We start from the raw sequence: 26,210 nt of genomic DNA on the forward strand, positions 1-26,210 counted from the left end.
TCCACCACTGACAAATGGTATTTTTTCACTATCCAATACATGAGCAGACGATTTAGTATTTTTCTTCATTTACAAAAGTTACTTACTTTATACCATTACCACTTTTGAAAAGTTTGAGATTCTAATTTTACTTCAAGTTGAAAATATCAAAAAAAAATTAATTGCATCCCGAAAAAAATTCCGTGACACTATATCCTATATGGAATTAAGTACTGATAACTCATCCACCAAAAGCAAAATAAACCATTTTATATTATTTTTTGTGTTAACTAGACATATATGCACACGATTAAACACCAATTATTGTTCAAATAATGGATATCATTTATGCTCTGTCGGCGGTGGAGCATCTTTAATAATGATCTTAATTTTGGCTATTAAAAATGAGAGTTAAAACATACTAATATACTATTGAGTTATGTGACCAAGGTACCCAGACCACTTTTGTGTTTCCATCGAAACGACAGTTGTAGATACATACCTCAAATGGTCTGACTTTGCTTTTGTACATAACGAAATCTCCAACTTCATAGACGTCTAATCGGCTGCAATGTAAACAGAATGTGATTCAATATTCAATACTTGCATATCACAGATTTATCTTCCTTGCTGGTCGGTATCGGTGTTTGCGAGCGTAGCGTCATGAATTTCAGAGAAAACAATGTACAATCCTTGTTTGAATCCATACAGGGTGTTGTGGCGTTGATATTGATTTACACTTCTGTTCATCTTTATTAGTTTTTGGGAAAAAAAGAATAACAGCAAACATGTTATAGAGTAAAAAAATCAAACTTTAGATTTAAAATCGGCATATTTGATAGTTTAATTGCAATTCTGGCGTTCAAATATGTTGATTTCAGTAAGTGGTTCCACTATAGGCTAAATTGTATCCTCAAAACAAATGGATACAACATCAAAAATACTTTTTGCGTATTTATAATAATTTTCGTCAGATTGAATATGAGTCTCTATATATATGGAGTAGGCGATATATATTCACGAGTTTACCATTACAGTGTGTACTTGTGCATATTAAGGAAAACAATAAATACACGATGGGTAAACTCACCCTTTACGGTCGATCTGTCTAAAGTGAGGGTCGCCGGAGGCGGAACATAGAGCATGTGGTCTGTCACGTGACGTCACCTGATCATAACATAAGTAAAATATATTTTATATATATTTAGGGAGATAGATATCCTTCCAGCTTATGTTTCATTGCTTCTGTCATTTTATTTATGTTCGAAATATAACGTATATTGAAGTCGATGTAATAGACTAAGATAACATTGTATATTTTTTCTATTAAAAGCTATCATTGAAGTATTAATCTGTCCGATTGTCTTGGGGGTTTAGATTATCCAAAAAATACAATTCATAATTGGAGTTTACTTCGTTTTAACAACAAACTGATAAGAAGAGCAGACAATTGAGGAACAGCACAAGCAGGCGATCAGTTAATAGTTAATTATCAAATAGGATCTATCAATACGATTAATCTCTTTAAAACTTATCGATACTCTACCTGAAAGGTCACTTACCTTTGTGGGGTCATCAATTCTGTGATCCCGGATTGCAGGCTAATGTGTCTCCATTAATATCAGTCACAATATCATAGTGTGGCTTAATTATATTTTATCATACATGCAAATATTTTAACGTGACTCTCAAAACTCTAAACCTATAAATGCTTTTTGTTCCATGAAAATTAGACAAAAAGAATTTGCTTTACTAATGGTTTCACAAATTGCATGGATAACTACACAATATATAGTCATTGAATACATTAAGTCTACTGCATCGGATGAACATCACTACAGTCAAAGGTACATTGTATAAAAACAAAACTTTACACATACTGTATAGTTGTCTAATTTCTCGGATGTAAAGTTTCACAATTAACTGTTCGCAGCTTATTTGTGGGAGTTGTTTTCGCAAATAACCTTTGTAGTCTTTAAAGTGCCATTCACGTAATATGATGTCATACGTAAAACCTAGATTTTTTTAACAATTTTGCGAGGTTCTTGATTTCGCGAATTTATCGAAATTAAAGCGCGAATATTACCAACTATACATTATCATTGATATTTTTGTCGAAGCTATATTGAAGTCAGTCAGCTCGTTGTAATCCATTGTATGGTTGTCAGCATTCTCATCTATCAGAGTCTATCAGTCCCTTTGTTGACCCCCATCAGTACTGACGGAGTGATTCGAAGGGAACTAACTCTGATAGATCGGAAAGGAAATCTGCGGTTGATTGTCATTGGCTTACCTGTATGGGATCTATCTTATATCCGTTGAACATTGGGTTCGTCCATGTAAGGAGCGGACGGAATGCCAGCTCGTGAACCTGGTCACCGTCCTTGACAAAGTCACGTGTGGCCGTGACCTTGATCGTCGCCTTGTAGGTATGACTGGCATTGTCATATTTTAAGGTATAAGTACAGGACGATGTAGAAATGTCTGTTCAAAAAGACAGAGATCAGTAATTATTTAAGCAAATATGTCGAAATGTAACTACCGCCGGAAAAAAACCAGTGAATGCAAATCAAAATGTAAAATTCGTTACGTAACGAACCCAAGACTCAGGAAAAAATGTTTTAGCCTCCAACCACAAGTAATTAATACACTTGATGTGGATTATCTTAAATTCTTAATTTACGTTTTTCGTTTATGCAACTCTAATGTGCTGATGGAATGATATACCGAATGGGTCCTTAGATGACATCATCTCTACTTGGACGGAGCAGGCCTGCTTGTGTGGGTCGTTACAGGGTATGGGTACTGTAGATTCTAGTGTCACCTCCTGTTCCGCACCTTTCTCGTCTGTGACAATAGCATTGGTGGAGGCCTGAGGTAAAAACGAGGGATAAATCTGATAGCATTGGTGGAGTCCTGAGGTAAAAACGGGGGATAAATCTGATAGCATTGGTGGAGGCCTGAGGTAAATAATGTGGGTCCTGGGACGGGGATGAATAGCATTGGTGGAGTCCTGAGGTAAAAACGGGGGATAACGATGATAGTATTGGTGGAGTCCTGAGGTAAAAACGGGGTATAAATCTGATAGCATTGGTGGAGTCCTGAGGTAAAAACGGGGGATAAATCTGATAGCATTGGTGGAGTCCTGAGGTAAAAACGGGGGATAAATCTGATAGCATTGGTGGAGTCCTGAGGTAAAAACGGGGGATAAATCTGATAGCATTGGTGGAGTCCTGAGGTAAAAATGGGGGATAAATCTGATAGCATTGGTGAAGGCCTGAGGTAAAATCGGGGGATAAATACGATAGCATTGGTGGAGTCCTGAGGTAAAAACGGTGGGATAAATCTGATAGCATTGGTGGAGTCCTGAGGTAAAAACGGGGGATAAATACGAAAGCATTGGTGGAGTCCTGAGGTAAAAACGGGGGATAAATCTGATAGCATTGGTGGAGTCCTGAGGTAAAAATGGGGGATAAATCTGATAGCATTGGTGAAGGCCTGAGGTAAAATCGGGGGATAAATACGATAGCATTGGTGGATTCCTGAGGTAAAAACGGGGGATAAATCTGATAGCATTGGTGGAGTACTGAGGTAAAAACGCGGGAATAAATCTGATAGCATTGGTGGAGTCCTGAGGTAAAAACGACGGATAAATCTGATAGTATTGGTGGAGGCCGGAGGTAAAAACGGGGGATAAATCTGATAGTATTGGTGGAGGCCGGAGGTAAAAACGGGGGATAAATCTGATAGTATTGGTGGAGGCCTGAGGTAAAAACGGGGATAAATATGATAGTATTGGTGGTGTCCTGAGGTAAAAACGGGGGATAAATCTGATAGCATTGGTGGAGTCCAGAGGTAAAAACGGGGGATAAATACGATAGCATCGGTGGAGTCCTGAGGTAAAAACGGGGGATAAATACGATAACATTGGTGGAGTCCTGAGGTAAAAACGGGGAATAAATCTGGTAGCATTAGTGAAGGCCTGAAGTAAAAACGGGGGATAAATACGATAGCATTGGTGGAGGCCTATGGTAAAAATGGGGGATGATTAGCATTGGTGGAGTCCTGAGGTAAAAACGGGGGATAAATCTGATAGTATTGGTGGAGTCCTGAGGTCAAAATGGGGGATAAACGATGATAGCATTGGTGGATTCCTGAGGTAAAAACGGGGGATAAATCTGATAGCATCGTTGGAGTCCTGAGGTAAAAACGAGGGATAAATCTTATAGCAATGGTGGATTCCTGAGGTAAAAACGGGGGATAAATCTGATAGCATTGGTGGAGTTCTGAGGTAAAAACGAGGGATAAATCTGATAGCATTGGTGGAGGCCTGAGGTAAAAACGGGGGATAAATCTGATAGCATCGTTGGAGTCCTGAGGTAAAAACGAGGGATAAATCTGATAGCATTGGTGAAGGCCTGACGTAAAAGCGGGGGATAAATCTGATAGCATCGTTGGAGTCCTGAGGTAAAAACGAGGGATAAATCTGATAGCATTGGTGGAGTCCTGAGGTAAAAACGGGGGATAAATCTGATAGCATTGGTGGAGTCCTGAGGTAAAAACGGGGGATAAATATGATAGCATTGGTGGAGTCCTGAGGTAAAAACGGGGGATAAATACGATAGCATTGGTGGAGTCCTGAGGTAAAAACGGGGGATAAATACGATAGCATTGGTGGAGTCCTGAGGTAAAAACGGGGGATAAATCTGATAGCATTGGTGGAGTCCTGAGGTAAAAACGACGGATAAATCTGATAGCATTGGTGGAGTCCTGAAGTAAAAACGGGGGATACCGATGATAGTATTGGTGGAGTCCTGAGGTAAAAACGAGGGATAAATCTGATAGCATTGGTGGAGTCCAGAGGTAAAAACGGGGGATAACGATGATAGTATTGGTGGAGTCCTGAGGTAAAAACGAGGGATAAATCTGATAGCATTGGTGGAGTCCTGAAGTAAAAACGGGGGATACCGATGATAGTATTGGTGGAGTCCTGAGGTAAAAACGGGGATAAATCTGATAGTATTGGTGGAGTCCTGAGGTAAAAACGGGGGATAAATCTGATCGCATTGGTGGAGTCCTGAAGTAAAAACGGGGGAAAATCTGATAGCATTGGTGGAGTCCTGAGGTAAAAACGGGGGATAAATACGATAGCATTGGTGAAGTCCTGAGGTAAAAACGAGGGATAAATCTGATAGCATTGGTGGAGTCCTGAGGTAAAAACGAGGGATAAATCTGATAGCATTGGTGGAGGCCTGAGGTAAAAACGGGGGATAAATCTGATAGCATTGGTGGAGTCCTGAGGTAAAAACGGGGGATAAATCTGATAGCATTGGTGGAGTCCTGAGGTAAAAACGGGGGATAAATCTGATAGCATTGGTGGAGTCCTGAGGTAAAAACGGGGGATAAATCTGATAGCATTGGTGGAGTCCTGAGGTAAAAAACGGGGGATAAATCTGATAGCATTGGTGAAGGCCTGAGGTAAAACGGGGGATAAATCTGATAGCATTCGGTGGAGTCCTGAGGTAAAAACGAGGGATAAATCTGATAGCATTGGTAGATTCCTGAGGTAAAAACGGGGGATAAATCTGATAGCATTGGTGGAGTCCTGAGGTAAAAACGGGGGATAAATCTGATAGCATTGGTGGAGTCCTGAGGTAAAAACGGGGGATAAATCTGATAGCATTGGTGGAGTCCTGAGGTAAAAACGGGGGATAAATCTGATAGCATTGGTGGAGTCCTGAGGTAAAAACGGGGGATAACGATGATAGTATTGGTGGAGTCCTGAGGTAAAAACGGGGGATAAATCTGATAGCATTGGTGGAGTCCTGAGGTAAAAACGGTGGATAAATACGATAGCATTGGTGGAGACCTGAGGTAAAAACGAGGGATAATTCTGATAGCATTGGTGGAGTCCTGAGGTAAAAACGGGGATAAATCTGATAGCATTGGTGGAGTCCTGAGGTAAAAACGAGGGGATAAATCTGATAGCATTGGTGGAGTCCTGAGGTAAAAACGGGGGATAAATCTGATAGCATTGGTGGAGTCCTGAGGTAAAAACGGGGGATAAATCTGATAGCATTGGTGGAGTCCTGAGGTAAAAACGGGGGATAAATACGATAGCATTGGTGGAGTCCTGAGGTAAAAACGGGGGATAAATCTGATAGCATTGGTGGAGTCCTGAGGTAAAAACGGGGGATAAATCTGATAGCATTGGTGGAGTCCTGAGGTAAAAACGGGGGATAAATCTGATAGCATTGGTGGAGTCCTGAGGTAAAAACGGGGGATAAATCGATAGCATTGGTGGATTCCTGAGGTAAAAACGGGGGATAAATCTGATAGCATTGGTGGAGTCCTGAGGTAAAAACGACGGATAAATCTGATAGTATTGGTGGAGGCCGGAGGTAAAAACGGGGGATAAATCTGATAGTATTGGTGGAGGCCTGAGGTAAAAACGGGGGATAAATCTGATAGTATTGGTGGAGGCCTGAGGTAAAAACGGGGGATAAATATGATAGTATTGGTGGAGTCCTGAGGTAAAAACGGGGGATAAATCTGATAGCATTGGTGGAGTCCTGAGGTAAAACGGGGGATAAATACGATAGCATCGGTGGAGTCCTGAGGTAAAAACGGGGGATAAATCTGATAGCATTGGGTGAGTCCTGAGGTAAAAACGGGGGATAAATCTGATAGCATTGGTGGAGTCCTGAGGTAAAAAACGGGGGATAAATACTGATAACATTGGTGGAGTCCTGAGGTAAAAACGGGGGATAAATCTGATAGCATTGGTGAGTCCTGAGGTAAAAACGGGGGATAAATACGATAGCATTGGTGGAGGTCCTGAGGTAAAAACGGGGGATAAATCTGATAGCATTGGTGGAGGTCCTGAGGTAAAAACGGGGGATAAATCTGATAGCATTGGTGGAGTCCTGAGGTAAAAACGGGGGATAAATCTGATAGCATTGGTGGAGTCCTGAGGTAAAAACGGGGGATAAATCTGATAGCATTGGTGGAGTCCTGAGGTAAAAACGGGGATAAATCTGATAGCATTGGTGGATTCCTGAGGTAAAAACGGGGGATAAATCTGATAGCATTGGTGAGTCCTGAGGTAAAAACGGGGGATAAATCTGAATAGCATTGGTGGAGTCCTGAGGTAAAAACGGGGGATAAATCTGATAGCATTGGTGAAGGCCTGAGGTAAAAACGGGGGATAAATCTGATAGCATCGGTGGAGTCCTGAGGTAAAAACGAGGGATAAATCTGATAGCATTGGTGGAGTCCTGAGGTAAAAACGGGGGATAAATACGATAGCATTGGTGAAGGCCTGAGGTAAAAACGAGGGATAAATCTGATAGCATTGGTGGAGTCCTGAGGTAAAAACGAGGGATAAATCTGATAGCATTGGTGGAGTCCTGAGGTAAAAACGAGGGATAAATACGATAGCATTGGTGGAGTCCTGAGGTAAAAACGGGGGATAAATCTGATAGCATTGGTGGAGTCCTGAGGTAAAAACGGGGGATAAATCTGATAGCATTGGTGGAGTCCTGAGGTAAAAACGGGGGATTAAATCTGATAGCATTGGTGGAGTCCTGAGGTAAAAACGGGGGATAACGATGATAGTATTGGTGGAGTCCTGAGGTAAAACGGGAAAAACGTAGATTGGGGGGATAAGGGGATCTGATAGCATTGGTGGAGTCCTGAGGTAAAAACGGGGGATAAATCTGATAGCATTGGTGGAGTCCTGAGGTAAAAACGGGGGATAAATCTGATAGCATTGGTGGAGTCCTGAGGTAAAAACGGGGGATAAATCTGATAGCATTGGTGGAGTCCTGAGGTAAAAACGGGGGATAAATCTGATAGCATTGGTGGAGTCCTGAGGTAAAAACGGGGGATAAATCTGATAGCATTGGTGGAGTCCTGAGGTAAAAACGGGGGATAAATCTGATAGCATTGGTGGAGGCCTGAGGTAAAAACGGGGGATAAATCTGATAGCATTGGTGGAGTCCTGAGGTAAAAACGGGGGATAAATCTGATAGCATTGGTGGAGTCCTGAGGTAAAAACGGGGGATAAATCTGATAGCATTGGTGGAGTCCTGAGGTAAAAACGGGGGATAAATCTGATAGCATTGGTGGAGTCCTGAGGTAAAAACGGGGGATAAATCTGATAGCATTGGTGGAGTCCTGAGGTAAAAACGGGGGATAAATCTGATAGCATTGGTGGAGTCCTGAGGTAAAAACGGGGGATAAATACGATAGCATTGGTGGAGTCCTGAGGTAAAAACGGGGGATAAATCTGATAGCATCGGTGGAGTCCTGAGGTAAAAACGAGGGATAAATCTGATAGCATTGGTGGAGTCCTGAGGTAAAAACGGGGGATAAATCTGATAGCATTGGTGGAGTCCTGAGGTAAAAACGGGGGATAAATCTGATAGCATTGGTGGAGTCCTGAGGTAAAAACGGGGGATAAATACGATAGCATTGGTGGAGTCCTGAGGTAAAAACGGGGGATAAATCTGATAGCATTGGTGAAGTCCTGAGGTAAAAACGAGGGATAAATCTGATAGCATCGGTGGAGTCCTGAGGTAAAAACGGGGGATAAATCTGATAGCATTGGTGAAGTCCTGAGGTAAAAACGGGGGATAAATCTGATAGCATTGGTGAAGGCCTGAGGTAAAAACGGGGGATAAATCTGATAGCATCGTTGGAGTCCTGAGGTAAAAACGAGGGATAAATCTGATAGCATTGGTGGAGTCCTGAGGTAAAAACGGGGGATAAATCTGATAGCATTGGTGGAGTCCTGAGGTAAAAACGAGGGATAAATCTGATAGCATTGGTGGAGTCCTGAGGTAAAAACGGGGGATAAATACGATAGCATTGGTGGAGTCCTGAGGTAAAAACGGTGGATAAATCTGATAGCATTGGTGAAGGCCTGAGGTAAAAACGAGGGATAATTCTGATAGCATCGGTGGAGTCCTGAGGTAAAAACGAGGGATAAATCTGATAGCATTGGTGGAGTCCTGAGGTAAAAACGGGGGATAAATATGATAGTATTGGTGGAGTCCTGAGGTAAAAACGGGGGATAAATCTGATAGCATTGGTGGAGTCCTGAGGTAAAAACGAGGGATAAATACGATAGCATTGGTGAAGACCTGAGGTAAAAACGAGGGATAATTCTGATAGCATCGGTGGAAAAAACGAGGGATAAATCTGATAGCATTGGTGGAGTCCTGAGGTAAAAACGGGGGATAAATACGATAGCATTGGTGGAGTCCTGAGGTAAAAACGGGGGATAAATCTGATCGCATTGGTGGAGTCCTGAAGTAAAAACGGGGGGAAATCTGATAGCATTGGTGGAGTCCTGAGGTAAAAACGGGGGATAAATACGATAGCATTGGTGACGACCTGAGGTAAAAACGGGGGATAAATCTGATAGCATTGGTGGAGTCCTGAGGTAAAAACGAGGGATAAATCTGATAGCATCGGTGGAGTACTGAGGTAAAAACATGGGATAATTCTGATAGCATTGGTGGAGTCCTGAGGTAAAAACGGGGGATAAATCTGATAGCATTGGTGGAGTCCTGAGGTAAAAACGGGGGATAAATCTGATAGCATTGGTGGAGTCCTGAGGTAAAAACGGGGGATAAATCTGATAGCATTGGTGGAGTCCTGAGGTAAAAACGGGGGATAAATCTGATAGCATTGGTGAAGGCCTGAGGTAAAAACGGGGGATAAATCTGATCGCATTGGTGGAGTCCTGAGGTAAAAACGGGGGATAAATACGATAGCATTGGTGAAGGCCTGAGGTAAAAACGAGGGATGAATAGCATTGGGAATGGGCCAGTTGCTTTCAATTTGGAAAACTGATTCACAAATTATGTTTTGAAAAAAATATAAATATGTTATATTACATGTATCAGGAATATAAATATTTATTCCCATGTAGCACAGGATTTAAAAAAAAATCTTATTAAGAAAATTCACAAATGTCTAGATATTGTTCAAGTTACATTGATTTCTATAAGCTACACATTCCAAGCTGTTTGCTGGTCATCACCGAACTCTGAATATACTTGAATTAAAAAAGGCTTTGCGTTGCAAAAAGATCAAAATATCAATAAGCACTGCAGATACTAATGAATCACTTGGAAGACTTTCAGTTTGAATTAAGAAGATTGAAAAAGACAGAATGGATTAACACGAATATGATCCCGAACAAATGAAGAAGACAACTTTTTTTTTTTTTTTTTTTTTAGATTCCACAATGAATCTCAACTACTTGATGAACAATCAAAAAAGTATATTATTTACAAAGTGAACACTCTTATAAAGTTATGAAATAGACTGATGAAAATATAAAAAGCAATATTTTCTCAACTCTTAAACTTTTAGGATAAAACTAAATGGTTCATCTGCTTCAGTGGTAGATTTCGGTTCTGTCTTCAAAACAAAGTTCAATAGTTAAGGTCCTAAGTAAAATGTACAATACAATTTTACAATTTCAGTTATCAATATTCACATACTCATTTTCTTGTATCGCAGTTACCTTCAGAACCCCCCTATTTCTCTATCAATACATGGAATACCATGGAACATTTATCAATAAGACACCGTTTACCCTAATTCCGGCCCAGAATCCGTTACTACTAAGCGAGTCACTTTTAATTCCTGGAGTTGATAGGTGATAGGATGTGACATTACATTTCAGCTGTAAGAGAAGGAAAACAAACGTGAATCACATAACATGAACTAATTAACTAGTATGAAGGATAACGTGCATTTTGCAATATTTTTTTTAATATATATATTAGACATGGATTATAAAAAAGAATATAAGATTTACTTCACAAAATAACTTCCAACAGGCCATTAAGAAGAATGCTAAAAACGAAAAGTAAGAAGAGGAAACTAAAACGATTGTACTTCACTTCATTTCGATTAAGAACAACAGTCTTATAATATAAGTCTCGGTAAAGAATAATTTAATGAAGTTTTATCTCAGAAAACAATCCCTATGTTTTGTTTATCGCACTGAACAACCGTTTCATAAAATTAAATTTAATTAAAGAAAGTTGAGACCCAGAACCTTACAGTTTTGCCCATGTGGCCAGCCATGTGGACACTGTCCAGTAGCGCATCTCTGCTGTCCCCGGTCAGTTTTGTCGTCACAGGCGCGTTCGTGTTGGGGTCAACTATCGTCTGTCCGTCAACTGTCCACGTGACGTCAAATCCTACATCAGGCTCGCCCTTAGGGTACGGTATGTGACATGGGAACTTCACGTTATTGTTCTGGTCAATGTAGGGTTGACCCAGGGTCGGGAAGTGGGTCATCTTGGGATAGAGGTCTTTCATGTGGAAAAATTTTATATACAAATAGTAGACAAATAACATATTCGGTGATCACTAGTTTTCACTTTGAACAACATAAGGTATATTATGATAAAATCAATTGATTAATTGATTTTTTAAGGCAAAGATTAAAAAGAACTAACTGTATAGTTGCTATTATTCACGGGAGCTTTAATTTCGCAAAATTCGCAGATCCATCAAGATTCGCGAAATTTAAAACATCGCAAAATTTATCAAAATCATGTTTTACATATCAAAGCATGTTGCATGAATGGCGGTTTAAAGACTGCAAAGATAACTCGCGTAAAAGTTCCAAACAGCCAATCGCGAAATCAACACCCGTGAAATTTACACCAGTGAAATTTAGACACGTGAAATTTACACCAGTGAAATTTACACCCCATGAAACTTACACCCGTGAAATTTACACCCGCGAAACTTACACCCGTGAAATTTACACCCGTGAAACTTACATCCGTGAAATTGACACCCGTGAAATTTGATAACTCTATAGTATTAAACAGTGCCGTGTGAAATGAAAGACTTGCAAATAAATATAATAAATATGTTGCAGTGATGAGATTTCAAAACTGTGTTTCAGGATGAAGATTTTCAAACATAATGCAGCAGACGTATACATAGGTTACGACTGTATGTTAGCTAATAGAAATGTAATATCATACCTGTGCATGTATTGGAGCCAATGTTTGTTTGTCCAATGGGGCATACTTGCTGCTTTCCTGTTATCAAAGAAACGAATTCAGTCCAGATTTAGGTGTTGCAATTATACCAGCAATAACTGATTGACCTATTTAACTTTTCAGAATGATTCATTGGCCATATTTGGATACATTTTGTTTTAATTAATTAGTTATTTTAATACAAACTAAATTACAAAACCATTATGCCTAAAACATATCAAAGGGAGAAAACTCTAAATCGCTATAGTTTTTTATGGGAACTAGAGTAGAGAAAGTCCTCAAACCGATTTATAAAAAAAATCATTTTAAATTCGATCAAGGCAAAAAAAAAACATGTAAAAACAAACTCAGATTGAACGCGAAATACCACTGCAAATGTTTAAGGACGATTGTACCAGGTGTTTCAGAAGAGCAAGCGTTTTTTTGTTTTATCATTGACAACAGTCACATCTTGGTCAGGTCACAATCTCTAACGAGATGATATCCATGAAATATATATATAAGCATTGAATAAGGCTTTATTCATATAATGTCGACCACAAACTCACAACATAGTCTTCACAGTAAGTGTAAAGCGAATATCCGGTTTCAAGCCTTTACTAGTACTGAGCAAGACTATGCATATATTGGCAAGAGAAACAGGAGATTCTTAACTGTGTCTTGATAAAGCGAATACTAGGATTCATGAACGTCATAGACGTAGAGAACAAATTCCAAATCCTTTAATAAGTCTTTATTGTACAATCGATGTACAGTATTCTTACTGACTTTAACAATATGAATCAATAGGCCAAATGACAGGTTATATTTTTTAAGTATAAGTACTATATAATATACCTGCACAATAAGCCATAAAGCATGCTGGAGTCCTGGCCAAATGGTACACATTGTACGTGCCACAGTTCTTTACCTGGACGGGCAATGAATGGTGACAGCACGCAGTACCTCCGTAAGCGGCAGCGCTGGCGGCCTGTCCAAAATTAATGCATGCTTTCCCAGTGATGATACCGGCTGCTGGAGAGGTGGGCAGCGTGCCGTCAAACCATATAGGGGCATTAGTTCCACAGTGATAGGAGGGCACACAGGATGTAGGCATGTCACCATTACTAAACCTGTACCAGTCTGTTACCAAGGCTCGGTCACATAGCAGTCTGTCCGTGCCCTCGGGTACAAACAAGACACTCCTGTGGGGCTCCTGGATGTCCCTGTAGTTGTGGCAAGGATCCGTGGCCACAGTAGCTACAAGTAACATGTATATGTTATAAGTAAATAAAGAAAGCCATTCATACAATGTTCAACGTAAAGACAAAGCTAAAAGGGACACCAATAATACAATGCTCAAAGTAATGGACAAAAGAATATGGAAACCATCAATACAATGTTATAAAGACAAAAGAATATGGAAACCATCAATACAATGTTATAAAGACAAAAGAATATGGAAACCATCAATACAATGTTATAAAGACAAAAGAATATGGAAACCATCAATACAATGTTATAAAGACAAAAGAATATGGAAACCATCAATACAATGTTATAAAGACAAAAGAATATGGAAACCATCAATACAATGTTATAAAGACAAAAGAATATGGAAACCATCAATACAATGTTATAAAGACAAAAGAATATGGAAACCATCAATACAATGTTATAAAGACAAAAGAATATGGAAACCATCAATACAATGTTATAAAGACAAAAGAATATGGAAACCATCAATACAATGTTATAAAGACAAAATAATATGGAAAACCATCAATACAATGTTATAAAGACAAAAGAATATGGAAACCATCAATACAATGTTATAAAGACAAAATAATATGGAAAACCAACAATACAATGTTATAAAGACAAAAGAATATGGAAACCATCAATACAACGTTATAAAGACAAAAGAATATGGAAACCATCAATACAATATTATAAAGACAAAAGAATATGGAAACCATCAATACAACGTTATAAAGACAAAAGAATATGGAAACCATCAATACAATGTTTTAAAGACAAAAGAATATGGAAACCATCAGTACAATGTTATAAAGACAAAATAATATGGAAAACCATCAATACAATGTTATAAAGACAAAAGAATATGGAAACCATCAATACAATGTTATAAAGACAAAATAATATGGAAAACCAACAATACAATGTTATAAAGACAAAAGAATATGGAAACCATCAATACAATGTTATAAAGACAAAAGAATATGGAAACCATCAATACAATGTTATAAAGACAAAAGAATATGGAAACCATCAATACAATGTTATAAAAACAAAAGAATATGGAAACCATCAATACAATGTTATAAAGACAAAAGAATATGGAAACCATCAATACAATGTTATAAAGACAAAAGAATATGGAAACCATCAATACAATGTTATAAAGACAAAAGAATATGGAAACCATCAATACAATGTTATAAAGACAAAAGAATATGGAAACCATCAATACAATGTTATAAAGACAAAAGAATATGGAAACCATCAATACAATGTAATAAAGACAAAAGAATATGGAAACCATCAATACAATGTTATAAAAACAAAAGAATATGGAAACCATCAATACAATGTTATAAAGACAAAAGAATATAGAAACCATCAATACGATGTTATAAAAACAAAAGAATATGGAAACCATCAATACAATGTTATAAAGACAAAAGAATATGGAAAACCAACAATACAATGTTATAAAGACAAAAGAATATGGAAACCATCAATACAATGTTATAAAGACAAAAGAATATGGAAACCATCAATACAATGTTATAAAAACAAAAGAATATGGAAACCATCAATACAATGTTATAAAGACAAAAAAAGAATATGGAAACCATCAATACAATGTAATAAAAACAAAAAGAGTATGGAAACCATCAATACAATGGAAACCTCAATACATGTTATAAAGACAAAAGAATATGGAAACCATCAATACAATGTTATAAAGACAAAAGAATATGGAAACCATCAATACAATGTTATAAAGACAAAAGAATATGGAAACCATCAATACAATGTTATAAAGACAAAAGAATATGGAAACCATCAATACAATGTTATAAAGACAAAAGAATATGGAAACTATCAATACAATGTTCAAAGTAAAGGCAAAAGAATAAGGAAACTATCAATACAATGTTCAAAGTAAAGGCAAAAGAATAAGGAAACCATCAATACAATGTTCAAAGTAAAGGCAAAAGAATAAGGAAACCATCAATACAATGTTCAAAGTAAAGGCAAAAGAATAAGGAAACCATCAATACAATGTTCAAAGTAAAGGCAAAAGAATAAGGAAACCATCAATACAATGTTCAATGTTTAAAGTAAAGGCAAAAGAATAGGAAACCATCAATACAATGTTCAAAATAAAGCCAAAAGAATAAGGAAACTATCAATACAATGTTCAATGTAAAGCCAAAAGAATAGGAAAACCATCAATACAATGTTCAATGTAAAGCCAAAAGAATAAGGAAACTATCAATACAATGTTCAATGTAAAGCCAAAAGAATAGGAAAACCATCAATACATTGTTCAAAATAAAGCCAAAAGAATAAGGAAACTATCAATACAATGTTATCAATACAATGTTCAATGTTTAAAGTAAAGGCAAAAGAATAGGAAAACCATCAATACAATGTTCAATGTAAAGCCAAAAGAATAAGGAAACTATCAATACAATGTTCAATGTAAAGCCAAAAGAATAGGAAAACCATCAATACAATGTTCAAAGTAAAGGCAAAAGAATATGGAAACCAAACAATGTTCAACGTAACACACAAATAATAGCGAAACTATTCTTACCATGTTCAACGTAAAGACACAAATAATAGGCATCCATTTATACAATGTTCAATGTAAAAACAGAAGAATCTGGAAACCATTGATGAACTGTTCACCGTTAAGACAAAAGAATATGGAAACCATCAATAAAATGTTCAACGTAATAATGGGTACATGTAGTTAGTTATCCCTTAAAAAAATACGTATGACTCACTGATAGGGGAAGCAGACATATATATTTTTTCTGCATTGGTGAAATCAAGTATCAATCTTTCAACAGATTGATATTTCCATAGCTTTTACAAATTCATGCTAGAGCGAAGCTCTACTAACCATAACATGTGTGTAAGCATAAAGATCCAATACATTCCAGTACCCCTTTGGACTTTGATATTGTGTCCCGCGGGAAAAGTCTCGCGCCTCCATGCAGGCAGCCATGTTTTAATTCTCGTTATCAGCACGACGAGATTTGAAATTTCTGTACTAGACTAAATGTGTTATCAGCATACGTTTTAAAATTACTGTAAGTAGCTTTAATTTACACATATACAAGAACAACGCAATAAATGTACTGTTCCAATATAAACTGTGTATGTTCTCAAGCGCACGGCACCGTCAGCAATGACGTCACAAAACCTGACGCCAAAGATGACGGCACAGATTCGCGCGTATTTTTGATAGCATCTGATAAAAACAAGATTGAAGTAGATTCTATAGGCTTGTCAGGCTAAGGCATGTGTTTATGTTTTGTCGGAAAATAGCTGTGGAAGCTGTTAACAATATAAAATGTTTGATTTTGAACTGAATTGTATCGTGTAGTGCTGTTTTGTTTTCGAAATGCTGAGGGAGAAACACAAAGAAAACATTATTGAGACATATTTTTTTCTTTTCCATTTCATCTAGTAGGCGGTATCACCATGGTATTTAATTTGTTGTACTTGGTCGGGACCAGTTACCGTGATTTGTTCGAGGTTTCTTTAAGGATTTTGTCAAAACTGACGCACAGAAGGCGTTGCAAATCGACATGAATTATCTTTAGTCCAAGATACTTCAGCAACAATAGTCATTGTTTAATTTTGATTATATGTTTTTAGACCAGGCGCCATTTATTTTCACCTCTAATTGCTACAGTTGACTGTACCTACACTACAGGACCACCGTGATTTCAAAATATAAAGGAAATGCGCTTTTAAAAACTGCTAATTGCACCAAAACTTAGTATATGTTTCAATAAAGCGACCAAAATTTATTTGATATATTTTGGTAGAATAATATAATCAATTTTTTTGGGATCCAGTGACTGATCGAAAGCTTTTTTTGTTTGTTTGTTTGATTAGTTTAACGTCCTATTAACAGCTAGGGTCATGTAAGGACGGCCTTCCATGTATGCAGTGTGTAGCGTGTGTGAAGTGCGTGGTGCGTGTCTTGGGAGACTGCAGTATGTTCGTGTTGTGTCTTCTTGTATAGTGGAACTGTTGCCCTTTTTATAGTGCTATATCACTGAAGCATGCCGCCGAAGACACAAAGCAACACACCCCACCCGGTCACACTATACTGACAACGGGCGAACCAGTCGTCACACTCCCTGTTTGCTGAGCGCTTAGCAGGAGTAGAAACTACTACTTTTATAGACTTTGGTGTGTCTCGGCCAGGGGACAGAACCCAAAGCCTTCCTCACAGGGCGAACGCTCAACCCAAGGCCAACAGTGAGGCGGTTAGGAAGAAGAGAAAAGATAAGATCCTAAATCTAGTCGCCTTTTACGATCATGCAACAGGGGCAGCAGGTACAATTCTAACGCCCTACCTGCAGGGCCAAAAAGCATCACGGGGAAAAAAAGACTGTCTAAACTTCAAGCAGGATTCAAATCTTGGCTGGAGTAAAGTAAACTAACAAAGGTGTAGACGACCTGAAACTTTACGGAAATTCAAAACATACATATTAACTTATTTTGTTTGCAAAATGATAAACACAAGACGTATGCACCAGGTAAAAACTATCATCTGTTTTACGATCCTGACCATCCATGCCCGATCTCTAACTTGCCATATACCCATTATTTTGCCTTCTTTGACCTACTTTGATGCAGACGATTTTTGAAAACGATTGACAAACAAAATAAACGATGATTTCATGAAATTTCAGGATTCAGTTCCAAGTAAGCCATGATTTCAAGCTACCCCCACTTTGATTGAATGTTACAAATCTTGATTTCAAAAGGAAAGCGTAGATTTGTTAGCAATATCGGTTGCAAATGAACAGTTTTTTGTTCATTGAACGCTGGGATGGCCCAGGCTGTCCAAAAAAAAATGTACGGGAGTAGAGCGTGCGCAGAAATCACGGTAACTGGTACATCACGGTAACTGGTCGCGACCCAGTACTTAGAATGAACAGTTTTATTTTACTTTAATGAGTAGGGACTCTAACAGTATCACGAAAAAACACAAAAACGCAAATAATGACCGTCTTCAAATTCGGGATCAGGACACAATATATGGATCATACGATTATATAGAGTTAGGTAACATATATGTGGTAAGATGGCAAGGTCAGTGCGTGGTCTTATCAGACAACGGGCCAATCCCAGGATGGTAGCTATTATAATCGGTCGCTTTGCCTGCCATGTTGTTAGGATTTCACATGGTTATAAATAATTTGTTCACTTCGATTGGCTGGTCAAGTGAGAGCTATGAGTTATATGAATGTGACGTAACTTGTATGTCAATCATATTTATGTCCTTATATGGTATTGGTTTATTGTCTACGTCGAGTGAATGTTGGGTAGTTTATTTGAGGTATTGGTCACTTGGGGTTTGGACGGCCAAGCGGCAACATAGATCTCTAGATGAATTCATTGGAGACGCATAGGGAATTAACCAAATAAATAATTGGTATTTATATGAATAAATTGATAGTGAACCCGACAATAGCATTGGTGTCTTCCTTGTGGGCAAAACCCATAGCTACTACACCTGTCGTAGTTCTTCTACTCTCCGCTAGGCTTCGCTCCGTATACAATATTCAAAGTAAAGACAAAAGAATAATATTTATGAGCGCAGCCTAGCGGAGAGAATTGGTACTAAGGCATGTAATCCAGTCCATGAATTGTCAATTTTGTTTACATTGTCGGGAGCGCGTGGAGCATTTACATTGTATAGATGATCATGTCTAACATGTAAAAACTGTCCGTGCATGGAGATGCTGAAATGTTAGGCTTTACTTATATTAGGGGATATTTGTGGAACTGTTTAGCGCTAAAGTAAAGTACAGTTTAAAGGCCCACTACCTTTCCGAAACGGCTTTTAATTTATAAAATGGGAATGTAAAACAAGATCGATAATTTTGTAGAGTCCTAAAAATTATTAACTTACCGTTAATACTACATTTATCATCACCTTCTGAACGATTTGATTAAAATAAATAAAATGTTTATTTTCATAACGCGGGTCGTATTATGTTTCCCGCCGTCGTCCTAAATACCGCGCGGTAGTTGACTATCACTCCGCCAGACGGCAAAACAGCGAATTGACTCTCAACTGTTTTCATATATTACGCAGGCAATCTTGCATATGTTTGGTGTCGTAACCTTATTTTAGATCATCGGTATGCATTTTCTGGTGTTATTAATGTTTTTAAGAAACCTTTATATTTTGCTCAGGAAAGGTAATGGGCCTTTAACAGAAATGCTATGCTTGTTTCTATGCGTATATTATGTATTTCATCAACTTGTCCAAGTACATGTACATGTATATCAGTACATTTAAATTAGAAGAAAAACTTGTTAGCATAAGGAAAAGGCACACTACACCTTCTGAACAACTTTATTAAAATAAACAAAACGTTAATTTTCATAACGCAGGTCGTATTATATTCCTGACGTCGTCATAATTACAACGCATTAGTTGACTATTACTGCCCAAGATGGCAAAACTTCAACTTGTTTGGTGTTGTAACCTCATCTTTGGCCATCGTTATCAATTCTATTATGTTAAAATTATTTTAAAGAGACTTTTATTTTTTGTTTCGGAAAGGTAGCCTAGTGGCCCTTTCATGAATATCAGGAAATTGATTATTTTGTATATTGAATGTGAAAGCATTTAAATTTTCATTCTTCAAAAATGAATTGTCATAAGAAGCATGCCAGCTAACTGTGAACAGAACAATTATTCAAGCTTTCCTAGCATTGCTTCCTAATAAACAATTCTGTATGGTAGTATTCTTAGCTTAATTGGGAAGCTAATACTTACAACATGTATATACTAGTGACTGACACCTGAATTCATGTGTGTCACCGAGGAAATGAAGTGAAGATAACTAGTATTGTCTAGAAAACGTCAATTATATATAGCTTTTAATTTCTTAATTTCTGCAAACGTAAAGACTTTATAAGATTATTATAGACTGCGATTTCCTGTGTAATATATGATAACTGTCGGTATTCATTTCGCTGTTTTGCCGTCTGACGCAGTAATAGTCCACTACCGCGCGGTATTTAGGACGACGGCGGGAAACCTAAGGCGACCCGCGTTATGATTTTTTTTTTCAGGAAGTGATGATGAGTGTAGTATTAAACGGTAAATTAATAACTTTTGCGACTATACAAAATTTTTGATCTCGTTTCACATTCCCATCTTAAAAAATTAAAAGCCGTTTCGGAAAGGTAGTGGACCTTTAAAGATTGTTGGGCGAAGACCTATTTAGACAACGCCTGATGTCTCATACACTTGACATTGTCAACAAAACCTTTTAAAATTAAAAAAAAATCTGTATTAGATACCATACAAATATAGGTGAAATGGCGATTATTTTTTTTATTTTTTTTTACTTTACAACAAACTCCTGACTCCTGGTTTTTAACTGTAGCATAGTTTCGTGATTGAATGACAAGTTTCATAGTGTAATCTAGATTATCTGGAATGATAAGAAATATCTCCAGTGCGAAGTGAAAACCTACTTCTAATAAACTACCTTATATCACTAATAAACATATAAATAGATCGACAGTCTTTTTTCTTTCTTTTATCCGAACTACTCTTAGAAATAGTTTCCATCAGTTTCGGTAAATGTCGAACTGACACTATAAATATATAATTACAACGACGGCTTTCTATACGTGTAAGAAACCGGAGGAGGAAAAATATCAAAATGATAAATAAGGAAGTTAGTTAGTGGTTTGTAACTAAATATAATCACGCATCTTATCAAGTACAAGTAACATGATAATTATATTAGAGATTCGAGAAGAATCTAGAGATATATTATTAAATTATGTATGTCGGTCTGCTTCTTCCCTTCTTTCCCTCTACATTTGGGGCGCGAATTTACACACACAGCGAAGCCTCCTGTAAAGTCTACATAGCAACAAAAAAGCTTGCAGTATACTTTATATTGGACGACAACTCTCAAAAATAAATTTTTTCTAGTGCTGAAAACCAAAGGCGGTTGACCTTATACAAGTTGTAATGCATGTGATGTGATGTTTAGAATTACTTTTATAAATGATTTTTAAAAGTCAATAATATTCCACAGATAATGTTTTGTGATATCGATGCGTCACCATTCACAACTGTTGAACTCGTCCAAATTATGTCATTTTTGTCACGTCAATGAAATGGCATACTGATGAAGTACACAGTAAAAGAAACTGTCGTGTTAATGTGATGATAAAATTGTTTTGAGTTAATTACCTGTGACGAAACACAGAGATAGGACCAACAGGGTCTCCATGTTGACGGCGGTGACCTTACTGGGGAAATTGGAGTGTAATTCTGTCCTACGAGTAGATAAGTACTAATATATACAGAAACCAGAGTTAGTACTGGTTTGAACTGAACTAATTCTGAGTGTGTACATATTATATAGGTTGTATTTCCGTTAGAGGTCAGTAAAGATAAGCAGGCACAGTCAAGACTTCTGTACTTAGTTTTCTTATGTCATTTCTTCTGATGATAACTCAATGCTAAGTTGGCATTGGAAGGGTTACTGAACAATAATCGGAGTTCTTGTAATGGTCTTACCTTTTCCTATTTCAAGTTAAAAATGCTCCATCGCAGACAACTGGTATTTTTCTCAATAAAAATCACAGGAGCAGACGAATTAGTATTTTTATTCAGTTACAAAAGTTACTTATTTTACACCATCACCACCAATGTGTCTAATTTTACTTCAAGATAAAAATATTAAAAATAATTAATTGCGTCCCGAAAAAAAATCCGTGGCAATAATCTATATGGAATGAAGCATTTATTGCGCACGCGCCAGAAGTAAAATAAATTATTTAAAGTTATCTTTTGTATTAAATAGAAAAAAATGTATACACGACTATTGTACAAATGATGAATATTGTTTATGCTCTGACGGCGGTGGTACATCTTATAATTAAGAATCTAAGTAGAATGAAATCTTATCTATCACGTCGACTTAGCTGAACATTTTTTATTAACCAGACATTTTGGCGTTGAATAGAATGAACTGGTATAAGGTATGTTTTCCTCCGAAATCAAATTGTCCTGGAAACAGACTGTTTATGTTTACGCCTGTATAATGGGATGCAACTCTAATTAGCCCGGCTGAAAACAATTTTTTTTTAGCGAGTTGTGTCCCTTTGATCGTTAGTACACTTGTGAAAATAAAAGTTATTTCCCTTTAATCGTCTATCGGCGAAAAGTCAACGTGGAACACCTTTTGAAAGCAAAACAGAAATGCAAAAAGTTGGTAGCACATTTACATATTTATCAGCTCAGCTGTGTACTTAAACCAGAGAATTAAATCTCTGACTTAAACATACTTATAAAACACACCGTGGGATATTTGTTTTAAGAGGCCCCGACGCCGACAAAGCATAAAAGGTACTCATCATTTGAACAAAAACGGTGTTTAACTGTGTACATATATGTCTAATCGGTAAACACAAAAAATCATATAAAATAATTAATTTTGCTCTTGGTGCAATCAGTACTTCACTCCATATAGTGTCAAGATTTTTTTTTCCGGGAAGCAATTTATATTTTTATCTTGAAGTAAAATTAGACCCTCCAACTTTTCAATGGTGGTAAGAGTGTAAAATTAGTTTTCACTTTTGTAACTGAAGAAAACTACCAATTCGTCTGTTTCTGGTTTTGATAGAGAAAATATCGGTTTTTAGCGGTGGAGTATCTTTAATATACATATGAAGGCAGTCTTTTCAAAAGAAAAAATACACAATTCTACAGATCAAATAAAAGTCTTCTAAGTGGTATATAGGTAGCTATATTTAGAATTATTTCCGTGTATATTTTTGAAATTAATTGAAAACCTAGAGATTCACAAAGACAGTGCTCCACTAAGACATGTATGGATAACGCCGTACACAAGCCTGTATAAGTTGGTACGGGACGTAAAATTCCGACATTTTTAGTTTCGCTTAATGAACTCTAGCATCGTTATATCCTATCGTACTCAAACCCACTCTATATTTCTCGCTTACCTGGCATCTTTAATATCTATGATTCGAAGCGCATAACATGTTTCCTGAAACTCTAGCATTTCTGTTTCTTTTGAATCCTAGACTTATCCTAATGGGGACTGAAGAGTGATTTAATTGCGTTAAAGGTGATATGAACGCAAGTGGATACAGTAGCTATATATACGTTAATTTTAACGCAACTCCTCTCCCACTGACTATATAGGGATATATGTAAATATATGACGTTGAATCGAATACTATTTTTACCACACTCATGCTTATATACAGATGATATATCCCGGAAGGAGGACATGTTTTGTCCGATTATTGTTTTACTCCTCCGTTCAAAAGTTTCGGAATGTCTGGTCATACCTGAACTTAAAACGTGTTTCATGGTATTTCTACATAAGCTTTTACCCATAACTCCTTAGGTTTTTTTTAGGTAATCATATTTCTGATCTTACAGTGTTATTTGCATTCGTTTTACTCCGTCAGTTGTGACAGTGAAACAAAGGGAAGTAGCTCTGAAACTGACTGAGTGAAACGAAGGGAAGTAACTCTGGTAGGGTACCGACAAAGTGAAATTGTAGAATCACGATTGGATCTTTAATTTGATAAAACATACTTTTGAAAATAAACGAGATACTGAATCGTTTAACGTTAGAAATTCCTATCAACGTCAACCTGATTGTTATTTACGACCACCCCCAAACTGATATTGTTTTCTCCCAGTAATATCCGGACTAGTATTATAATAAGTATCCGGAATCTTAAACATCATCTTTGTTTGGATCACAACTGCCTAACAAGCACAACTTGGTGTAATCAGACTTGTCAGGGTTATTATAATGATGATCTATGATATTTATCTCGACTATCCGAGTCCTTTGAAGATATTTATGAGTTTCCGGACAAATGCACAATTTTTTCTCGGAAAATTTAATCCGTTTTGATTGGAGTATTAGACGACTTTCATTGACGTCCTGATAACGGCCCGGACAGACATATTTATTATTCTACACTTAATCCTTGGACCGTTAGTAAATTTGTCAATAATGGCCAATGGTCAGTAGAATGGCTGGACACACTTATCGACTGACCGCCACGCGACACATATCCAGGTAATCGAGCTAGCCGATCACGGACCACAATGGCTATACTCGTGTTCAATTTAACGGATGACCGGATTTTGAAATTGATACGGTCACTCCGGAGTTTCAGCGGGTGTTGGTCAGTTGTGACCGGAGAGAAATAAGGGTAACGCCAGGTCGCCATAATTAACACCTTTTAGATTATACAGCTTTGTTGGTTTTGATTCAATTCTAGTTTACATTGCCAACGGTGAAAAACTGAATAGCACGCCATTCGGCACGCGCTTTGTCCAAATTAAAGGTAAGGGAAGCGGGTGATGGTCAGTCTGGAGTGGACGCACATGTCCGGAGCCATGCCATGCCCGGTCACTTGGACTGGACACTTGACCTTTGATAAACATTATCACCTGGTCAGTGTTGATACAAAAATGACTGAAGGTTTGACCGGCACCTCAGGACAAGTATGCGAATAAATTAGTAAGTGGATACTGGTCCAGCGAGGCTTTGTTTCGAAAATAAAGTCGGCATACCTGTCAGTTTCATATCAGGGACCCCGTATGCCGCTCAAAATAAAACGCGCAAAATCGAAGGATGATGATATGCTAAGGTCCGATAGAGAGATAAAATGTTAGTTCTCTTGGCAATAACCCCGTTTGGATTCTCAGTTTGAACCCAACACAATCATTTCTGTTTAAATATGAACATTTTCAACATAAACATTTTACCAGAGCCACAATAAGAGACATATACAAAAATTCAATGTCATCCTTGATTTAAAAAAAGAAAATATATGAATTTCATCAATACAAAGATAATAGAACCACGTGTATCGAAGGAGTTAGCGTTCTCTGTCCAATCGAACAGTAAGCATGCATTATCTGTACAATAGAAGAATGAACATTTTTGCTCAATCTAAGTGTAAAATGTTCTTTATTCAATCCAATCGACGATTAAGCATTTTCTTCATATTATAATGTACATAAGCATTCTCCGCTTAATCGACGCCATAGAGTAGCCATTACATCAAAGTATCTGGTACCTCACAACATCTACATCACAGTTTATGGTCCCTAACAACCTCTACACCACAGTATCTGGTCCCTAACAACCTCTACATCACAGTTTATGGTCCCTAACAACCATTACATCAAAGTATCTGGTCCCTAACAACCTCTACATCACAGTTTATGGTCCCTAACAACCTCTACACCACAGTAGATGGTCCCTAACAACCTCTACATCACAGTATATGGTCCCTAACAACCATTACATCAAAGTATCTGGTCCCTCACAACCTCTACATCAAAGTATCTGGTCCCTCACAACCTCTACACCACAGTAGATGGTCCCTAACAACCATTACATCAAAGTATCTGGTCCCTAACAACCTCTACATCACAGTTTATGGTCCCTAACAACCACTACATCACAGTATATGGTCCCTAACAACCATTACATCAAAGTATCTGGTCCCTCACAACCTCTACACCACAGTAGATGGTCCCTAACAACCATTACATCAAAGTATCTGGTCCCAAACCCTAACAACTCTACACACAGTAATGGTCCCTAACAACCTCTACATCACAGTATATTGTCCCTAATAACCATTACAAAAAAGTATCTGGTCCCTAACAACCTCTACATCACAGTATATGGTCCATAACAACCTCTACATCACAATATCTGGTCCCTCGCAACCTCTACATCACAGTATATGATCCCTAACAACCATTACATCAGAGTGTTTGGTCCCTCACAACCTCTACATTGGTCTCTAACAACATTATATCAAAGTGTCTGGTCCCTACAACCATTACATCAAAGTCTGGTCCCTAACAACCAT

General features: G+C 37.5%; 1 protein-coding gene across 1 annotated transcript in view; it reads right to left on the bottom strand.

Moving 5' to 3' along the window:
* Nucleotides 1-21,646, bottom strand: part of LOC138321702 (von Willebrand factor D and EGF domain-containing protein-like) — a 32,848-nt gene extending 11,202 nt beyond the window's left edge. The window contains 9 exon segments of the mRNA XM_069265594.1: nt 482-545; nt 1,070-1,146; nt 2,273-2,463; nt 2,707-2,851; nt 10,592-10,681; nt 11,065-11,318; nt 12,006-12,062; nt 12,861-13,262; nt 21,517-21,646. Of these exon segments, the coding sequence (XP_069121695.1) occupies nt 482-545; nt 1,070-1,146; nt 2,273-2,463; nt 2,707-2,851; nt 10,592-10,681; nt 11,065-11,318; nt 12,006-12,062; nt 12,861-13,262; nt 21,517-21,556 (1,320 nt within the window). The 5' untranslated portion in view covers nt 21,557-21,646.
* Nucleotides 21,647-26,210: the final 4,564 nt, after the last annotated feature.

The sequence above is a fragment of the Argopecten irradians genome, chromosome 4, assembly GCF_041381155.1.
Source record: "Argopecten irradians isolate NY chromosome 4, Ai_NY, whole genome shotgun sequence".
NCBI lineage: Eukaryota > Metazoa > Mollusca > Bivalvia > Pectinida > Pectinidae > Argopecten > Argopecten irradians.